This window comes from Electrophorus electricus, chromosome 6, assembly GCF_013358815.1.
Source record: "Electrophorus electricus isolate fEleEle1 chromosome 6, fEleEle1.pri, whole genome shotgun sequence".
In the NCBI taxonomy this organism is placed as follows: Eukaryota; Metazoa; Chordata; class Actinopteri; order Gymnotiformes; family Gymnotidae; genus Electrophorus; species Electrophorus electricus.
Genome location: NC_049540.1, coordinates 18,757,869 through 18,774,715, shown reverse-complemented (window position 1 = coordinate 18,774,715; position 16,847 = coordinate 18,757,869). Strand labels below are relative to the sequence as shown.

Sequence of the window (16,847 nt, the reverse complement as noted above, 5' to 3'; positions counted from 1 at the left end):
CAAACCACACTGGACTTAGGAACGTACCTACACGTTCACCAGCTCCAGTAAAGCCAAGCTAACTTAGCATGCTCAGCTAGCATTCCCACTAAGGGTTGGAGACGATGTCGTGCGTAGGGCACTGCAAGCGATTGGCAGTCCTCTTCTTGCTTCGAGCCACCACAACCCTACCAGCCTCTGGTCGGCACTGCTTGTAAGCATGTATGTAAGCAAGGGCAATAAGCACTGTATCGAGATGTTATCTGTATCTTTGCTTTGGAGATATTATGCGATGCAAAGGCTGTATGACTTAGTTATCAGTCTCAGCTACTTTCCTGTATCATTTATGGTAACGTGCTGTGTTTCTGGTTATGATGTATTTTATTTCATCCTTCTCTGTCCTAGAAAACAATGTTAAATGGGACACAGATATAGGGCTATGTAAACTGGTGGTGGGAAATAATACCATGTACCAACAGAAATGTTGTTTTTTTAATTTATTATTTTTTTTATGGTGGTTAAAATTGCATGTGGCAATGAATTGATTATAGAAATGCAGCAAGCTAGAAAATTGGGTTAAGGAAAATGCTGGTGTACTAAACAATAACAAAAGTAAGTTGGGGTTTTTTTGGTTTGTTTTTTAGCGTTTTGCATGCTGAAATTACTGATTGCCATCTAATCTTTTTTTAAAAACAATTTCCGTATTATATTTAACTGAGAGAAATATTTGGTTCAGTCAAAATAATCTGAGCAATAAAAGTTGGCAGCTAGTGCGCGTTGCTAACCATTCCGTTAGTTAAATCCCGAATCAGGAACCGTCAGAACAAAACATCTGAAAGCAGCTGTTAACTTTTAAATGATGTGTAATGTTAAGTACAGCGTTTGGACGTGGCTGTGTGAAATGGCCTCTTTTAGCAGCTCCAAAGCCTTTGTACCAATTCCAATGAATTTCTGTGGGGTTTTTTGTGGGATTCATTAAATACGCTGGAACCAATACAACTTTTACACAGGGTGAAAAGCACTCTCATGGCAGCCACTGAAACAGCTGCAAGAGGACAGTTTTGAATGGCGGTGTCGCTATTGGTCTGGAGATACTGCTGTGTGGGAAGGTGCCTATCGAATTGTTCCTCTGTGTTTGAGTTTATAAGCACCTTTTCTTGTTAGGTCCTGCTGTGAAGGCAGAAAAAACAGCATCACTGGACTTCCAATGACCACTTCCTCCTATCTTATAGCACTCTATTGCGACAACCCCATTTTCACAGAGATCATCACTGATATGATTCTGAGCAACATGAACCTGATTTATTAATATTCATTAATATATTGACATTTTGCAATTCACAACCACAAATAAACATCCACTGCATGTCTTTAATGTATGAAAGTGTATTTGTTTTATTTTATTTTTTGTTGTGTGTGTGTGTATTCAAAATAAATAGTACTTGGGCATACATAAACTAATAATTTTGTCTATTTTTATTGGAAAATATTCGATTTGGAATGAGTTGAATCGGAGCTGTGTTCAGAAAATTTTCTCTCACAATAACTTGTTCGCTGGTTTGAGGTTGACTTCCACCATGTTCATTATCTGTATGCTACACATCGCTATGGGCCCAATCTAAAGGGGCCTGATACAGAAGTTAACCACCAGGGGGCGACACACCCTTATACATCTATAGTACAGGACAATGAGTGAGCAGTCTTTCTATCTGCATGAATGAGGTCATTATAACTGGCAAGGCATGTATGGTTGGCCACCATTTTGATTCATTCACAGCTCTGGGTCAGTCTGCCACCCATCCACTCCCCTCTAGACTCAACAGCTCATGTGTCATGCGGCAGTGAAGTTAAACACATCAGTGAAGCTTTGGTAATTCATACGCAGGAAGGTTTCAGTGGCAAAGAGAGTTTTATTACTTAAGCAAGTTTATTAGATTAAGTTTATTAATTAAAGTAGTGCACTGCAGTAATTTTGGATTTATTTTTAATTTAAGGAACAATTTTTCAGAATGACACTTAACCTCTGCTGCGTTCAAAAATAATTTATAAACAACCGACCAAAACAAATGATATGGAGTGCTCCTGTTTTTGATTTGAAGCTGTAAATCCACTGTAATTCAACAAGCCCTAGAACCGGTGCCAACACCACCCATCACTATATCCCTCGTCCCTTCTGATGCAAAAAATATTAGAGGGCTCAAGTTTGCTTAGTCAAAGTTTCTCTCTCTCCCTCTCTCTCTCTCTCTCTCTCTCTGTGTGTGTCTGTGTCTGTACTGGGCTATGGGAGAGCAGTGTATGAGTGGAGCTGAGAGGCGAGCAGGCTTAGTAATGGGAAGGCATTGATTATGGTTGATAATTCAGGGCTTTGATGTGGATAATGCAGCCTCTCTCTTCCTGCACTGGCCATGCACTCCCTGCCCCTGGGGCCACAGAGGATATTGGGTTTACAGACACTGCGTGCTCTCTCTCTCTCTCTCTCCTTTTCTTTCTTCCTCTCTCTTCTCTCACTCGTGTTCACTTGCTCCCATTATTGTCATACTATTCCATCACAAGTGTCAAGTGTTGTACCCACTTATTCCTCATGAACACACTTTCTTGCGAGGAAGTCAAAGTTATTTTATTTCTGAACCTTTCTGCACGCTGACGGGTAGTGATCCACTCAGTCGAGCTTTCTATTGCGCTCATGCTTGGGTGCTCTGTAAGTGTGTACGCACACATCCACATGCTGCATCATGTGTGTGTGTGCATTAGGATCCACAAGACCTCTCTCCTGTGTAAATCATGTGTCCCATGTTTTTTTCCTCCCTCTTTTCCACCACCGTGTCTCCACTGTATTTATTTAGTTGTGTCTGTTTGTGCCTGTGTGTCAGGAATCGTCTGCTTACTATTTCTCTCTCTCTCTCTCTCTCTCTCTCTCTCTCTCTCTCTCTCTCTGGCTGTTTTTCCCATTTCCCACTAATATTGATTCATGGGACTACATGCAGTCTAGCTGGACAGAAGCTTCAGGGACCAAAGTTTGTCGTTTTTTCTCCCCCTGCTTCAACTAAACAGATTGCTCAGCTATATTTCTGCACTTTGCATAAAACAGAACGTGCAAATGACTCATGGTCTTCCTCACTTTCATCATCTGATACTTAACTTTGTGGTGGACATAGAGGAGGTTTCTGACCATGTTAAAGCTTTGAGTCAGCTTTTGCTCACTAGGTGTTGTCTTCGAGAGAGAGGGAGGGAAGATGGGAGAGAGTGGTCTTGCAGAAGTGCTGTCTGTCCAGGTTCATATTTCCCCACTCCTCACGCAGCACTTCAATAATTAATATTCATAATCGCATATCATGTCAGCAGAACACCCACGGCTTCCTCTCAGAGCGGAATGATCGGATCACCTACATCAGGTTCCATCATCACGTCAGTGTATGTCTATCTTGTTAGACCACATGGCTCCGGCTCCGGCTTTACCATCATGCAATGTTTGGCTCGGGGTGGGACGAGCATCGGGCCCGTTTTGATTGACCTGTTGCACACAGCATTGCCAAAATCTGAAATGGAAAGAAAGAAAAAGCTAGTTTCTCTGGGAGGGGGAGATGGGAGAGGATAAGAGCTGTGTGGCGCGTGTTACCCCCCCCAGCAGTGGAATTTGGAGTAGAGCTGGGGCCCCCCTGCTCTGTGGCCCCTGTCGACCCCTTTACCCCTATAACTAGGGCCCCTGTTGAGGGTCGCTGGAGCTCCCTGCTGGACACACACATGCACACACATACTTCTGACATCAAGACCCCTCTATCACCAGTAAGAGCCAAGTATGCCCTCGCAAGCATGACCTCCTCACCATTGGCTGACTTTCTCTCCCACCCCTCTCTTAGGCACTTTTGCCCCTCCCACTTTCCTTCTCCTCCTCTGAGTTTCTAAAAGAACCTGCCTGTCTGTCAGTCTCAAGTTTGACGGGGGGGGGGGGGGGGGGGGGCTGAGTTTGACATTTCCCATGTGTCAATCTTCTTCTGTTTTTTTCAACCCCATGTCACCCTTTGACCTCTCAAGTGGGTAAGACGACTAATCTTATCTCGTTTGTTTTCTGGTATCTCCTCCTGATCTGTTTGGTCTGGTCCATCCACTCACCAGAACTGCGATGGACTGACAGGAGTGCAGACTCTTCGGTGTTTAGGCTTTATGAGTGCTAGTGGAAATGTTGATGTCTTCAGGTCCTCCCTCTAGTCCTTACTCCACCTCTCAGCTGTTTGCTTTATCACACCATCTCTTCCTCCTTTACCACCTTATCTGATTGTGTGATAAAGAAAAGAGATGTATGACCGGGTCTGCTCTGTTTTAAAGACATGCTTTAAAGGGCATGTTTTCTCTCTCTCTCTCTCTCTCTCTCTCTCTCTCTCTCTCTCTCTCTCTCTCTCTCTTTCAATGACCCTCTACCTCGCTCTCACTCACTTACTTGATCTCATTCCATCTCTCTGTTGGTCTTTCTCTGTGTGTCTCATTCTCTCTGTCTATCAGGACTCAATCATTCCAGACGCTGTCTGTCCCCTGACTTCATCTCTCTCTCCTCTCTCTCTCTCCTCTCTCTCTTCTCTCCTCTCTCTCTCTCCCTCTCCCTCTCTAACTCTCCTTCCTCCTCAGGGTTCTTGCTGATGCACTCCTGGCCATTAATAAAAATTTTATACATAGTCAGGAAGTGCATTTGCAGTGGGAGCGGCTGGAGGCTCTCAGGCCAGCAGGAAATGAACAGCTGGCCAGCGTCCAGGCCAGCTATTCCGAGGGGCCAGGGGCCCGGCCAATCAACTCGTCTGCTCACTTAATGGAACACGGATCCTTTGCCCCTAAATTATCAGCAACAATTATACCAGGGTGTGAAGGTTTTGGGGGTGAGAGGCTGTGTTTGCACATATGTGGATTTGGTGTATAGCCATCCTTCTTTGTGTGTGCATGATACAGGTGGGAGTTGATTGTGAGTGTGTGTGTGTGTGTGTGTGTGTGTGTGTGGGAGAGAGTGTGTTGGAGGATATTTATGTTTTGCAAATTGTAATCTATGGCTGGTGATATGTAAGTAGCCCCATGTTAAGGGCCAGGCAGTAGGAGGGTGAATAGGGGGAGGAGAGCAAAAGAGAGAGAAGCTCCAAATGAGGGGGGCTGGCGTTAATTCTGATCAGACACAGATGGTGGTGTTTATGCAGCTCAGTTGTACAGAGGGAGAAGATAAGGGAGAGCTCGACTGCTTGTTTGGAGGAGTGACTGCTCAGAGGAGTAAGTTGTCCTGAGTATGTGGTGTTCTGAGGCAGTGATTCCTTCTAGGAATCAAGCAGAGGCCATTTCTTACTACAGTTCTTAGACACTACAGTTTTTTAGAAACTGTACTGAGGAGAAATAACTGCACGTGAGAAATGTTTTGTAATGCAAGAGTGCAGTCTCTCTTTCTCTTAAACTTTCACATTCTATGAAGGTGGTTGACTTGCACATGAGGTCATGCTCGCACTATCTGTATCATCAGTGGACATACCCAAACACACATGCATTCCATTACAGTCAAAATACCAATTCTTTATTCATCACACCACTGCTATCATAAATATTCATAACAATAATCATAAACATTATTATCCTTATCTCATTGCTTTCCTCTTTTAAAAGTCTCAAACATGCTTACTGAAAATATGGTGGGTTCTTTACATACGCCCACATGCACACGCAGGCTACACAGCGCCGGCAGAGACAAATGACTTTGTCGGCTGTGTGCCGGTTATTAACCAGGCCATTTAACATCGATCCTGCTCCAAGCCACCCCACACCCACCCTACACCCACTGCCCCCTGCTCTGCCAGTGAGATTCGTGAAAGCAGGGGCTCAGGCGATGGACGTCTGGGCCCTTGGGGGGGGGGGGGGGGATGTTGCAAAGCAGTCAATACAAGCGCACATGGCATGCATCTGTTGCACGCTGTGCTTTGAACAACACAGAGAGAGACTGACATTAGCAAGAAATGGGGGGAGGGAGGGGCGAGAGAGACAAAACTTTGGGTTCAGTCCGGCTAGCCTGCATGTCGCCGCTTGGGTCAGAATATGGGAGCGAACGAGGAGGAAGCAGACGGAGAGGCAGAGAGAGAATGCACGCAATTGGCCACACAGTGCCAAACACATACAATGAATTAAATAGAATGGAGACACCATGGTGGGCAAACGAAGGAAACAAAACATGGAACACATGATTTACACTAGAGAGATGATGTGTGCATCCTGACAAGCACACACACACACACGTGTGTGCGTGCAGTGAAAGGCAAGTACAAGCATTTAATTGTGTTATACATGCACGTACTGTATATACAGGCCAAGTAAAGCGGAAAATGGCAAAATAATTGACATCTTATGGGATACATATATCTAGCTAGATGTGAAGCTTCTTAATTCTAAATTAGGTTGATGCAATATTTTTTAAGTTTTTTTTTTTAATTGTAGATTAAGTAGATTTCTTTTTCTTTCTTTTTTTTTGAGATTAGCTAGTTGGGAAGTATCTAATTTCTAGATGAGATACTTCTGAAGTCTCTTGATTCCAAATTAGCTTGATCTGAAGTTTGTCAATTCTAGATGAGTCTGATCTGTGAAGTTTCTTGATTCCAGATGAGCCTGATGTGCAGGGGCCTACGTTTCAGGAGCCGAACTCCTCTTTCACGCTGACAGAGCAGAGCCTTAGGCTGAGAAACCTGATTCACTCTCCACCTCTCTGCTCTGTTTGGTCATCCCAGCTATTTCCCTCTACAGGAAGCCACGAAGCACCCTTCTTCCTGCCCTATTACAAACACATACACACGCACACACACACACCCACACACACACACACACACACACACACACACACCCTGTTACCTTGGAGATATCTTAACTGTACCATCAATAGGCGGACATAAGTAAGTAGTGATACAAACATAGAAGGAGGTGCATCCCACTTGATGTGATTTATTGTTCTCACTTTACAGGAAAACAGGCTCAAACATGTGGGCACATTCAGCACATGTTTGCTCAGTTGCATCATGTCACAAAATGATTGTTTCTGTCAACAGTGTAGCCTGTGATTAATACAGAGCCTCGTCCCTGAGTTGCAAAAGGTGCAGGGGGTGTGCGTGGGGGCACTGGGTGCAGTTGGTGCTTTTCAATGGTTGCTAATCTTACTACAAGTGTGCTGCCATTATGATAAGGTCCCTTGGTATCTGTTGGCAACAACAGAAGTAAATAGGATAGGAACATTGGGCTGTCTTCCAATCTGCCATGCACTAGAACATCAGGCTGTGAATAATTCACTGGGGTAGGATGTGAGCTGCCCTAGGACAGATGTTAGCCACCATGCACACAAGAATGAGTGTTTAAAAGAACATTAATTGTGTTCTTTTGTAACCATTTTTTCCCTTCAATTTATTTTGCCAAGTTATATTTTTGATTGTTCCTCTTTTTGTTTTTCTTTTTAAAAAAAATTTACATGTTGGTAAAGTTTATCTATTGGCAATTTGTTGCGGTTCGTTTTTGATAAGCTCAGTAGCCATAGCCAAGCTGTTGCCATCTTCCAAGAATTAAAGCATGCTCCCATGTAAATTTCAAGAATTCCTTCCTTAATTCTTGTTCTTTGTGTTCCCCTTTTGTAATTGACCGCTATGTAAAATTTCTTTCCACCATTTTGGCTATTATCCGGTCTCTTCCTCACCCCATCTTTATGTGTCCTCCTCCTTCTATATCTGTCTCACTCACTTTCTCTTCAGGCTAAGCTCCAGGAATCATATGGAACAGTGCCTCAGGGTGAGCAAATGAGAGATTCAGTTTCAGTCTGATGATGCCACTTAGCCATTAACTATCTCCAGCAAAACTTAGAACCGCCCCCACCCTGGCAGCCCTCCCTATCTACCATTCATATCCGACAACCCTTCCCCCTCCCTCCTTCCCTCCCTCTCTCTGTTTCCCACCCTCTATCTCTCTCCCTCTCCCTCTCTATCTGTCTGTGTCACCCTCACTCACTCATAGGCAGACACACACACACACTCACACACACACACACACACATTTACGAACGCAGCCCAGTGAGACCAAATGGATGAGTGCAAGGGCAGGAAGCACTGACCGGAGAGAGAGAGAGAGAGAGAGAGAGAGAAAGAGAGAGAGCGTGTGAGTGAGACAATCCAGCGCTTACACTTTGAGCTCATTCTGAGTCTAGACGAACTGCAGACCCACTGTTCTCCAGCTTTATGTGGAGGTGCTCCTAAAGCCTTGCTCTCCTGTTTGCTTTTCCCTGGGACATTTTATGCATGCGTGTATGTGTGTATGTGTGCATGTGTTGTTAACAGGGATATTTTGCATGACATGGTGACCTCCTCTCTGAGAGAAGCCTTACTCTATTTGGGGGGCTGTTTGTGCGTTCTTCTCTTTGGCCGAAGCGCCCAGTGCGCTCCTTGGGGAATGAGTGAGCACTGAGAACGAAGGACTGCCTGCATGCATCAGATCACCCTGCAGAAAAGAGCATCGGAAGGACCTGAACTGTCCACATTGTCTGAGAGGGCAAGGGGAAGAGCAAAGAGAAATTAAAAGTACTTTTCGGGTTTCACAATGGATCTCCCTCCATTCCGAGGTGAGTGCTCTATCCACATACTCCTTTGTAGTCATTGTGGTCCTCATTGTGACCCTTGCTGTGACCCTTGTTCTGATCTGTGCTGTGCATTCATTCGGTTGGTCTTCTGACTTGCTTCGTATGAGCAGCTCCCCTCCTGCTCATCTTTGAGTTCGGTGAGTACCATGTTTAGTTTGGTGTCCTGAGCACATGTTCTGCTCGGACCAAGCCTGTGCACGGGACTCTGGGCATGCAGGGATGGCGTTGATTGTCCTCAAGGTCAAAGATGTCAATCCTGCCAGGTTGTGCTGGCAGAGACAGGAGAAGAGGATGGGAGAGACCGAGAAAGCTCTGGCACCTGGGAAGGCTTTTCTATATTGGCTGTGTTTTCCATGGAACAGATTTGCAACTTTTTGCTGGCAGGGAATTAGAAAGTAAAAATATGAATGATATAAGTGCTAATTTAGACTGGCTTTGGAGCTTTCTCTGTGCTCTACTAAAGTTTGTTGGTATTAACTATAGAAAGAAGTGTGACGAAGACCCAAAATATACTCCACTATTACAGTGTTATATAGATATTTCAGAATAAGATTTTCTTCTTGGTATTTGGTTTTCCACCTGTCCATTCTTCTACCTTTCTTTCTCTCTTGCACTGTCTGACTTGTACCACATATCTATCTCTCTAATGCCTTTCTCTCGCTCTGTCTCCTTCTCCTTCTTTCACCCTATCTGCCTCGGCCAAACTCACTGGCCTGCAGTGTCTATTTCAGTCCTTCCTGGGGGTCGGATTCAGCACATCCGGAATCTCATAGTTTATTGTTATTCAATCCCGCTGTGTTCCCAGAGGGTCCAATGGGGCCGACCCAGGGTCCTTGCGACTGATAACTCATGGCCAGCCTGACGATTTGGCTAGGACTGGCTCCTAGGAGCCTTTTTTGACCCCTCAGTAAGACCCAGCCCCAATGTGACCAGCAGCTAATCCGCTCTCAATGAGTAACCATCATTCTGGTACTCCATCAGTCTCAGAGAGAGATAATTAAAAAAATACAAGTAAACTCCATATCTCTGGTGACAGGCTGTGAGAAGGGAACAAGGTTTGATGGCTGGTTGTGCTAGATGTTAATCAGCTGCCAGGGGTCATTGCCAGGAGACTCCAAAATAGCATCACATTATGATGTCATTGGCCTACAGCCCTACATCATTGCCATTTCATTCACCTGTCAACCACTGCCACTAGTCACTACCTGCCTGGTTAATGCAGTGTTGGTCAGTGACCCCTTTGCAGGATGCCTGTTTCACTCTCGCATGCTTTCTTTGTTTGTCCTCCATGCTCCAGGGTTTTTGATTTCTCTCTGTCAGTGGTGTGTGGCAGTTGTTATGAATAATATGCACTTCTCATGCTCTTCCTGGCCTGGATTGGGTTACCCTGCCAAGGATGTGCACAAGGTACCAGGCATAAGGAGCCCTGGGGCAGAGCCACAAGGCCCAGCTCACTCAGCACTGATACTCCCAGAGCACAGGAGCCTGTCTTCAGGTTACCCCTCACAGCACACAGGACTGAGTGAACATGGTCCTCTCCCCTCTCCCTTTCTCTCCATCTCTACACATGCTGCTGCTTTTCCCCTGCTTCCACACACTCTCAGGCCGGGGCGTTTCGGCTGTCTAGACAGGTGCTGGCTTTGAAGCACCATGCTGTCTTGAGCACGTTTGCTTTTGCTGAGGCATGCTTCACAGAATAAAGTTTATACGTGAATCTTCGTCCTTGGAGCCTCAAAGGACTCACTTTGTCATTTAATAAGTGTGGCAAACTCTTTTAACAATGCCTCTAATGAAGCATTCGGGTACTGTAAAATAAGTCTTTTATAAAGTAAGCATGAAAGAGTAAGGTGTGGGACTTTTCACTGAGGGCGGTGAGAATTACCGAGAGTCATCACGGGCGGTGCTCATCTGATCCGTTTGACCTGTCCTCATGCTCGGTGTACAGCCTGATCTGCAGTTGTCTGCTGCAGCAGCTGCATGATTGATAAAACCCCAAGCAAATAGATGGACTCTTCAGAGGCCAGTCCGGAAAAGAAACCCAAACCGAGAGGGAAGTTATGCTTCGGTTTAATGCTGGATTGCAGAAACAGATCCCAAACCCAACCTGAAGAACAACTATGGTTAGCTATTCTGAGTCCCAGAGAAAGGATTTAAGTAACACAGCGCATCAGCCCTAACGCCTTCTTCCTACAGACCCTACACATGGCAGCCCTCACAGCCTAACCATAACCAGCCCAACCATACCAGAGTGTGGCATGCTAAATCCTGAGTCAGTTGGCTGTGACATCCCACCTTGCTGAACTGGAGTTTTTTTAGAGGTCGTGGTCAGTGCTGGAGGTTGAGAAGATGTAATTGGACCTCACCAGTCGATAGTTCAAGTGGACCTTTTGTTGGCCACTGGTAAATCAGCCTATTTGTAACCCATGCTATCTGAACAGTGCTATCTGAAGTTTGAAGAAATGGGGGATACTAGAGTAGGGTCACAGTTTTTGATGCTTTTGTCAGCGTTCACACACTTACAGACCACCTCCATTTGGCCTCACCCTGGTGTGCGGTCTGGGGTATGTGGCGTTGACGAGTGCTCTGGGACTTGGTGGGGAGTGGTAGAGTGCTTTTTGCAGTGGGGGAGCACATCGGGCTTCCTGATGTCAGCACCTTGCCCACACTGCTGCCAGAGTGTGGCTTATCGATCCGTTGGCACCCTGGCTACTGGGACGAGGTCTGGGGCTTAAATGTGAGGGGCGGGGTGTGGGGGCATTGTTTCTGCACTAGGTCTCTTCAAGGCTCATATTACAAGTTAGGACTGACAAGATTTGAAGAAAAAAACAGGGGTTGGTGCCTGGATAATTATGGAGTTTCCATACAAAACATTAAAGGCAGCATCTTACCCTGAAAAGTCTACTCTGTACTTGAAAAACATAACTAATGTTATGTACAGTAACTACTTTGAGCAAAGAAAGTAACAAGATTTGGTCTGTCTTATTGTATGGATAAAAAAATTCACATTTGTGTGCGTACTATACATCAGAGCCAGACAATTTGACGTTCTGATCTGCAGATTAACTTAAGAACGAAGCTCAGTTTTTAAGAAAAGCACGGCAAGTCAGTGGAAAGTCTCAAATAAACTTCAACGTTGTCTGAAATGATAAATGCTCCCGAGTGTCGACACAGTTGAAGGAAACCACATGGAGAGGACATGTGCAAATGCTCTCCCAAATATGCAGCCTAGAAGAGCTTTGACATGACACAGACGAGCAAGCCTGAAACTTCCTCTCTGGCTTGTCTGCAGATGCGCGGTTGGCTAGAAGTCCGATGTTGTTTGCGAAATCAGGCCCCAAATAATGAGCTCATGGAAATGAACAGCAGGCCCCTCTAAACAATTAGATGGACTGATAGGCCCTGACTGCAGCTCTCTGCTGGGTTTGATGTAATTACTCTCCAGGACTTCTCTTTCCTCCTCTGTGTAATTCGCAAATGCATTTCGTACGTCTGACCTGGGCCTCCTTATCTCAACTTTATGGTTGGACGGTGGAGTCGAAGGATGGATGCTATCTTACCTTTTTGCGAGAGCATCCAGGGCTCTTGCCAGGAATTCAGCTGACTGTGCCCCGGATACTTGGCGGACAGGGAGCAGACAACGTTTCCTCTAATTGCTGCCCTTGCGTATGGATTTCCGTTCCTGGTTATGTCAGGCACTGCTCTCCTCTCCTGTCTAACCTCTTCATCAAGCCTGCCTAAAAATGCTTCTCCATTCATCCCCAATCACTCTTTGTGAACACTGACCTCCTTTGCAGCAGTGCTAGTTTTTTGAGTTAATGGGTGTGTTGCATAATGCAAATCGTATTCAGACAGCTCAGGAGGTTTGACAAATTTGTACAATTAGTTTTATTTAGAGTCTTGAATGTGCTAAACTTTAATGCAGCCCACATTCTTGTTGGAGCATGACATCAAATAATGTGCACAGCAGCTTCTCAATTCCAGGATGCTGATGCTGTCCATGCACATTCCACCAGCCATGTTGTTCCTGTTTATGGAGGATACAGCTTAACAAAAGAAAGGCTGCTGGGAAGGGCTGTTGGATTTCTCCAAGCAGCTGGGGGAAAAGATGCCTCAGGACACTGACACAAAGTCTTCAGGGTTCCCCTGTTTCCCACAATTCATTGCTGTCAATTTCTTTGCTAAGATTCTCTTCCCTTGTGTCAACAGCTGTGTTCACCAGATGCTAAATTACAGTGTGATGTCAATGGCTTTATCTCCCCATCCTGTGTCTAATAATAGCTGTAGCCTCAGCAGTACACTATCTAAGTGGGATGAACAGGATATACGTTTCTGCTGTTTTGTCCCACACCAACTGCTAAAACTTTTCATTTCATTATTTAATTTTGCTACAAAAGTAATTTCTTGTATTTTTATGTCTTTCAGGTTTATCGGATGTGCCCTGATAGGTGTAAGCCTTGCATCTGAGTTTCTTCTCTGGCAGCCCTAGTGACCTTATGGATCCAGCACCTCATCTTAGGATGGACCGAGATGGACTGGACCTCCAGCAAGTCTCTGTGCTGTCAATAGACCAGATCCGCTCTATAAGGGCCAGCAACGAGTATGTGGAGCGCCCGGTGGCACTCGAGCCTGCCTCGCAGGTGGGTGTCTTCTATACACATGATGAACATTCTCAGCTGCCTCGCAGTCAGAGTCAACACCAACATGCCCACCTGGCTCACCTGAGTCGCTCTAGCACTATCAGCTCCATGTCCCGTGGCAGCGCGGCTTCGGACCTGAGGCTTCTCTCAGGATTAACGCCCTCACATTCTGGCTTGGCCACAGTGGTGCGCTCCCAACCCAAGGGCGACCTGAAGCCAGACTCATTAGGTAAAGGCTTGGCTGACGGCGAGGATTTAGGCTCTCATCTGTTCATCTGTGAACGCTGCAGCCGCTGCAAGTGCAAGGAGTGCTGTGCCCCTCGAAGCCTGCCTTCCTATTGGGCCTGTGGCCAGCGATGCTTGTGCTCAGCCGAAAATGCTGTGGAGTACGGCACCTGCCTGTGCTGCGTGAAGGGCTTGTTCTACCACTGCTCGGCAGACGACGAGGACAACTGTGCTGATCGGCCTTGTTCCTGTGCTCCCGCTCACGCCTGCTCCCGCTGGGGCACCATGGCCCTTCTGGCTCCCTGCCTACCCTGCCTGTGCTGCTACCCTCCCGCCAAGCTGTGCCTCACCCTGTGCCAGCGTGGCTACGACCGAGCCACACGGCCTGGCTGCCGCTGCAGCAACACCAACACTGTGTGCCGCAAGATCTCTGCCTCCAACCCAGCGCCTTTCCGCAAGACCCTGGAGAAACCCGTATGACGCTGAGATGCCCTGATCCCACTGCTGCATCCCCCTCTTTTTGCATTTTCCACTTCTGATCCTGAAGCAGTGAATTCTGCTAAAATGATCTCCAACCCAACCAATCAGGCCTACCTGCAATGAATCCCACAAAGGAAACTAGCTGATTTCTTTTTAAAAAACTGTTTATTTATTTATTTATTTTACTTTCCTGGGCAAGATCGATAATGTGGTTCATATGCAACTTTTACAGAGAGTAAGCTATCTGAACAAAATCTTTTGCTGTGTTGGGTAAACGTATCTTCCAGGCGTAGTGGTCTATGGGGAGTCAACTGAGAGGGGCCCACGCTAGAAAATCATCTACAGCCATACTGAATGGACAAACTGTGTGCAAGGTGGCTGACACTTGATCTCATGTGGAACATGGGCCCTATCAGACAGTGAAAAAGAGCCTACCCAAGAACACTGACTACATGACTATATGGTTTTGGACACCATTTTTAAGACCAAAAAAGGGACCATTTCAGGCCAATAAAGCTTATTCAGGAAAGGAGTGTAACAGTGAGGATAGGTGGAGAGAGTGTGTGTGTGTGTGCACGAATGTATGTGCATAAGAAACATGTTTATGTGCATGTGTGTGCAGTCTCAGGCCTGTGTCTGCTGTCAGCAGAAGCCTTCCTTTTTTATTTTTAGAGAAGCTGCTCTGAAAGACAAAGTGTCTGGTCAGGTTTCCAGCCCAGGGCAGTCTGACGCCAGCCTCTCCCGAGTGCTCCTGTGGCCTCGCGATTCTACAACACCCCTCACCGCCCCCAACCCCACCCTCACACTGCTCTTTCTGATTCCAGTAGTGGGATACTCACTCTGTGCTATCTCCAACTGTGCTGTGGGACCAAAAGCATTTCAAGTCATCATACATTCCCTAAACAAAGCCTCAGTCACATATGTCTCTATAGTTTCTCTGCTGCTTTCAGGATAATGTTATGCAAGCTGTTACTTGGACAACTCACATAAAATTGACACGAAGAAACACCACAAAAGGTCAGAAGACAAAATAGGAACTTCATAGCATAGCATACTTCAATCTCCGATCTGCCCTTCAATGGCATCAACAGATGAGCTACCGGCCTCCTTTTCCCACCATCGTACGTTTCTAAGCACTTTGGACTTGACTGATTGGCTCCTTAGCCACCACAGTGTCTTTGACGGCGTCTGGGCACTTTGCAGGAAGTGAGGACATACAAGAGCATGCTGCGGTGTCAGCACACAGGAGGAAGGAACTGCACTGAGACAGGAGCTCGATCACCTGGCTAGAGTGAAACCCAGCACCATGCTTGGGAACAAGGTGAAACAGATGCACTGACACTCTAATCTGGGAGGAGAAATGAAATCAAATCTGTTTCGAGCGTGTGTGTGTTCTCTCCCTTATATGCACACTGACCCTTGTTGTTAGAGTTCCTTTGCTATATTTTTGTATGTATGTAGGATTGTTATTGTATTTGTATTTTTATTCTATTTCTTTTATTCTGGTTATTATTATTATTACCATTATTTTCTATTACTATTGGACATTAACTTTAAATCAGAGTCCAGGCTAACACTTAAAACTAACCTTAAAGCTGGCTTTTATTGTGGGGGAGAGGTCCTTTGTGGTTAACACATGTTTTACATTACAGTGCTATGATCACCCTATAATGATCTTAATAATTACTGTGTAATTGGGTCATATTTTTTCACTGTTCCAAAATCACAAACCCTTATAAATGCATTTACTCATTTTATGTCTTGGACTGTAGTCCTCCAAGGCAAGTAAGGATGGACCATTTAGGTAAAGTGCAACTGTGATTAAATTCAGCACTCGTTACACTGTATTTACAGAAGGATTCGATAGCAGTGTAATGTAAGTGTCTCTATTGGGATTTTGCAATGTGAACTCATGTTTTAGACAATAAGCCATTATTCTTATGAAAATCACATTATTCTTATGAAAATTGAATCTTTATATACTAAACCTCTACTTGTTCCCATGTGTTTAGTTGTCAACCTTCAGTTTGTTCAGATGAAGAATTAATATAATAATCTGATTCAGACTAAAACATTAAAAATTCCATTTTCCTTTTGAAATAACTAGGGGGCAGGGGGGAAATCATCATTCCAAACTTTACAATGTGTAACCATAATGGGGTACCTCTCCTCCATACTTAAATCCCAATAGACAATCTCTCCAAGGAGGGGTCATACTGTAGGGATGGGTGCAGTATATAGGTACAAGCATTTTATAGGAATGCCTAACTGGTGCTGACCACATTCTCTATGTTAACCACTAAAGGTTCCCCATATTGTATTCTTAAACTATTGCTTTGGTACAATTGGCATCTTGTAAGTGTAAAAGAATTAAAGAAGAATATATGCACACACACACACACACACAAAAACACGCTAGCACACACACACACACACACCCACACACCCACACCCACACACACACAACCACACCCACACCCACACACCATATATTCAAATGAATATATTATATAGAAATAAATTTTATATATATATATATATATATATATATATATATATATATATATATATATATATATATATATATATATATATTTTACACATTTTCTTCTGCTGCCGATATTATGGATAATTCACAGATATTTATTTAAATGTTTGAGAGGAAAGATAAGTATTTATTTATGGTGGATGATAAAATGAATGACCCTTTTAATGATTTCAAACTTTTTTTGTTGCCGCGATGCGTGTGGTGTTGTGGCTGAGGGAAACAAATAAAATGAATTTTCAAGCACTTATGTGTAACTCTTACCTGTCATGTGAGATCAGCTGGAGCTAGGTGACCTGAGATATCTATATGTAGTGTGTGTGTGTGTGTGTGTGTGTGTGTGTGTGTGTGTGTGTGTATG

General features: G+C 44.9%; 1 protein-coding gene across 1 annotated transcript; it reads left to right on the top strand.

The window, feature by feature from the left end:
- The first annotated feature begins 7,978 nt into the window (after positions 1 to 7,978).
- LOC113583045 (protein sprouty homolog 3) lies at positions 7,979 to 16,349 on the top strand. The gene is made up of 2 exons (XM_027019145.2): positions 7,979 to 8,581; positions 13,022 to 16,349. Exon 2 carries the CDS (start codon positions 13,093 to 13,095, stop codon positions 13,939 to 13,941), a length of 849 nt encoding a protein of 282 aa, XP_026874946.1. The 5' UTR covers positions 7,979 to 8,581; positions 13,022 to 13,092; the 3' UTR covers positions 13,942 to 16,349.
- The last annotated feature ends 498 nt before the right edge of the window (positions 16,350 to 16,847 follow it).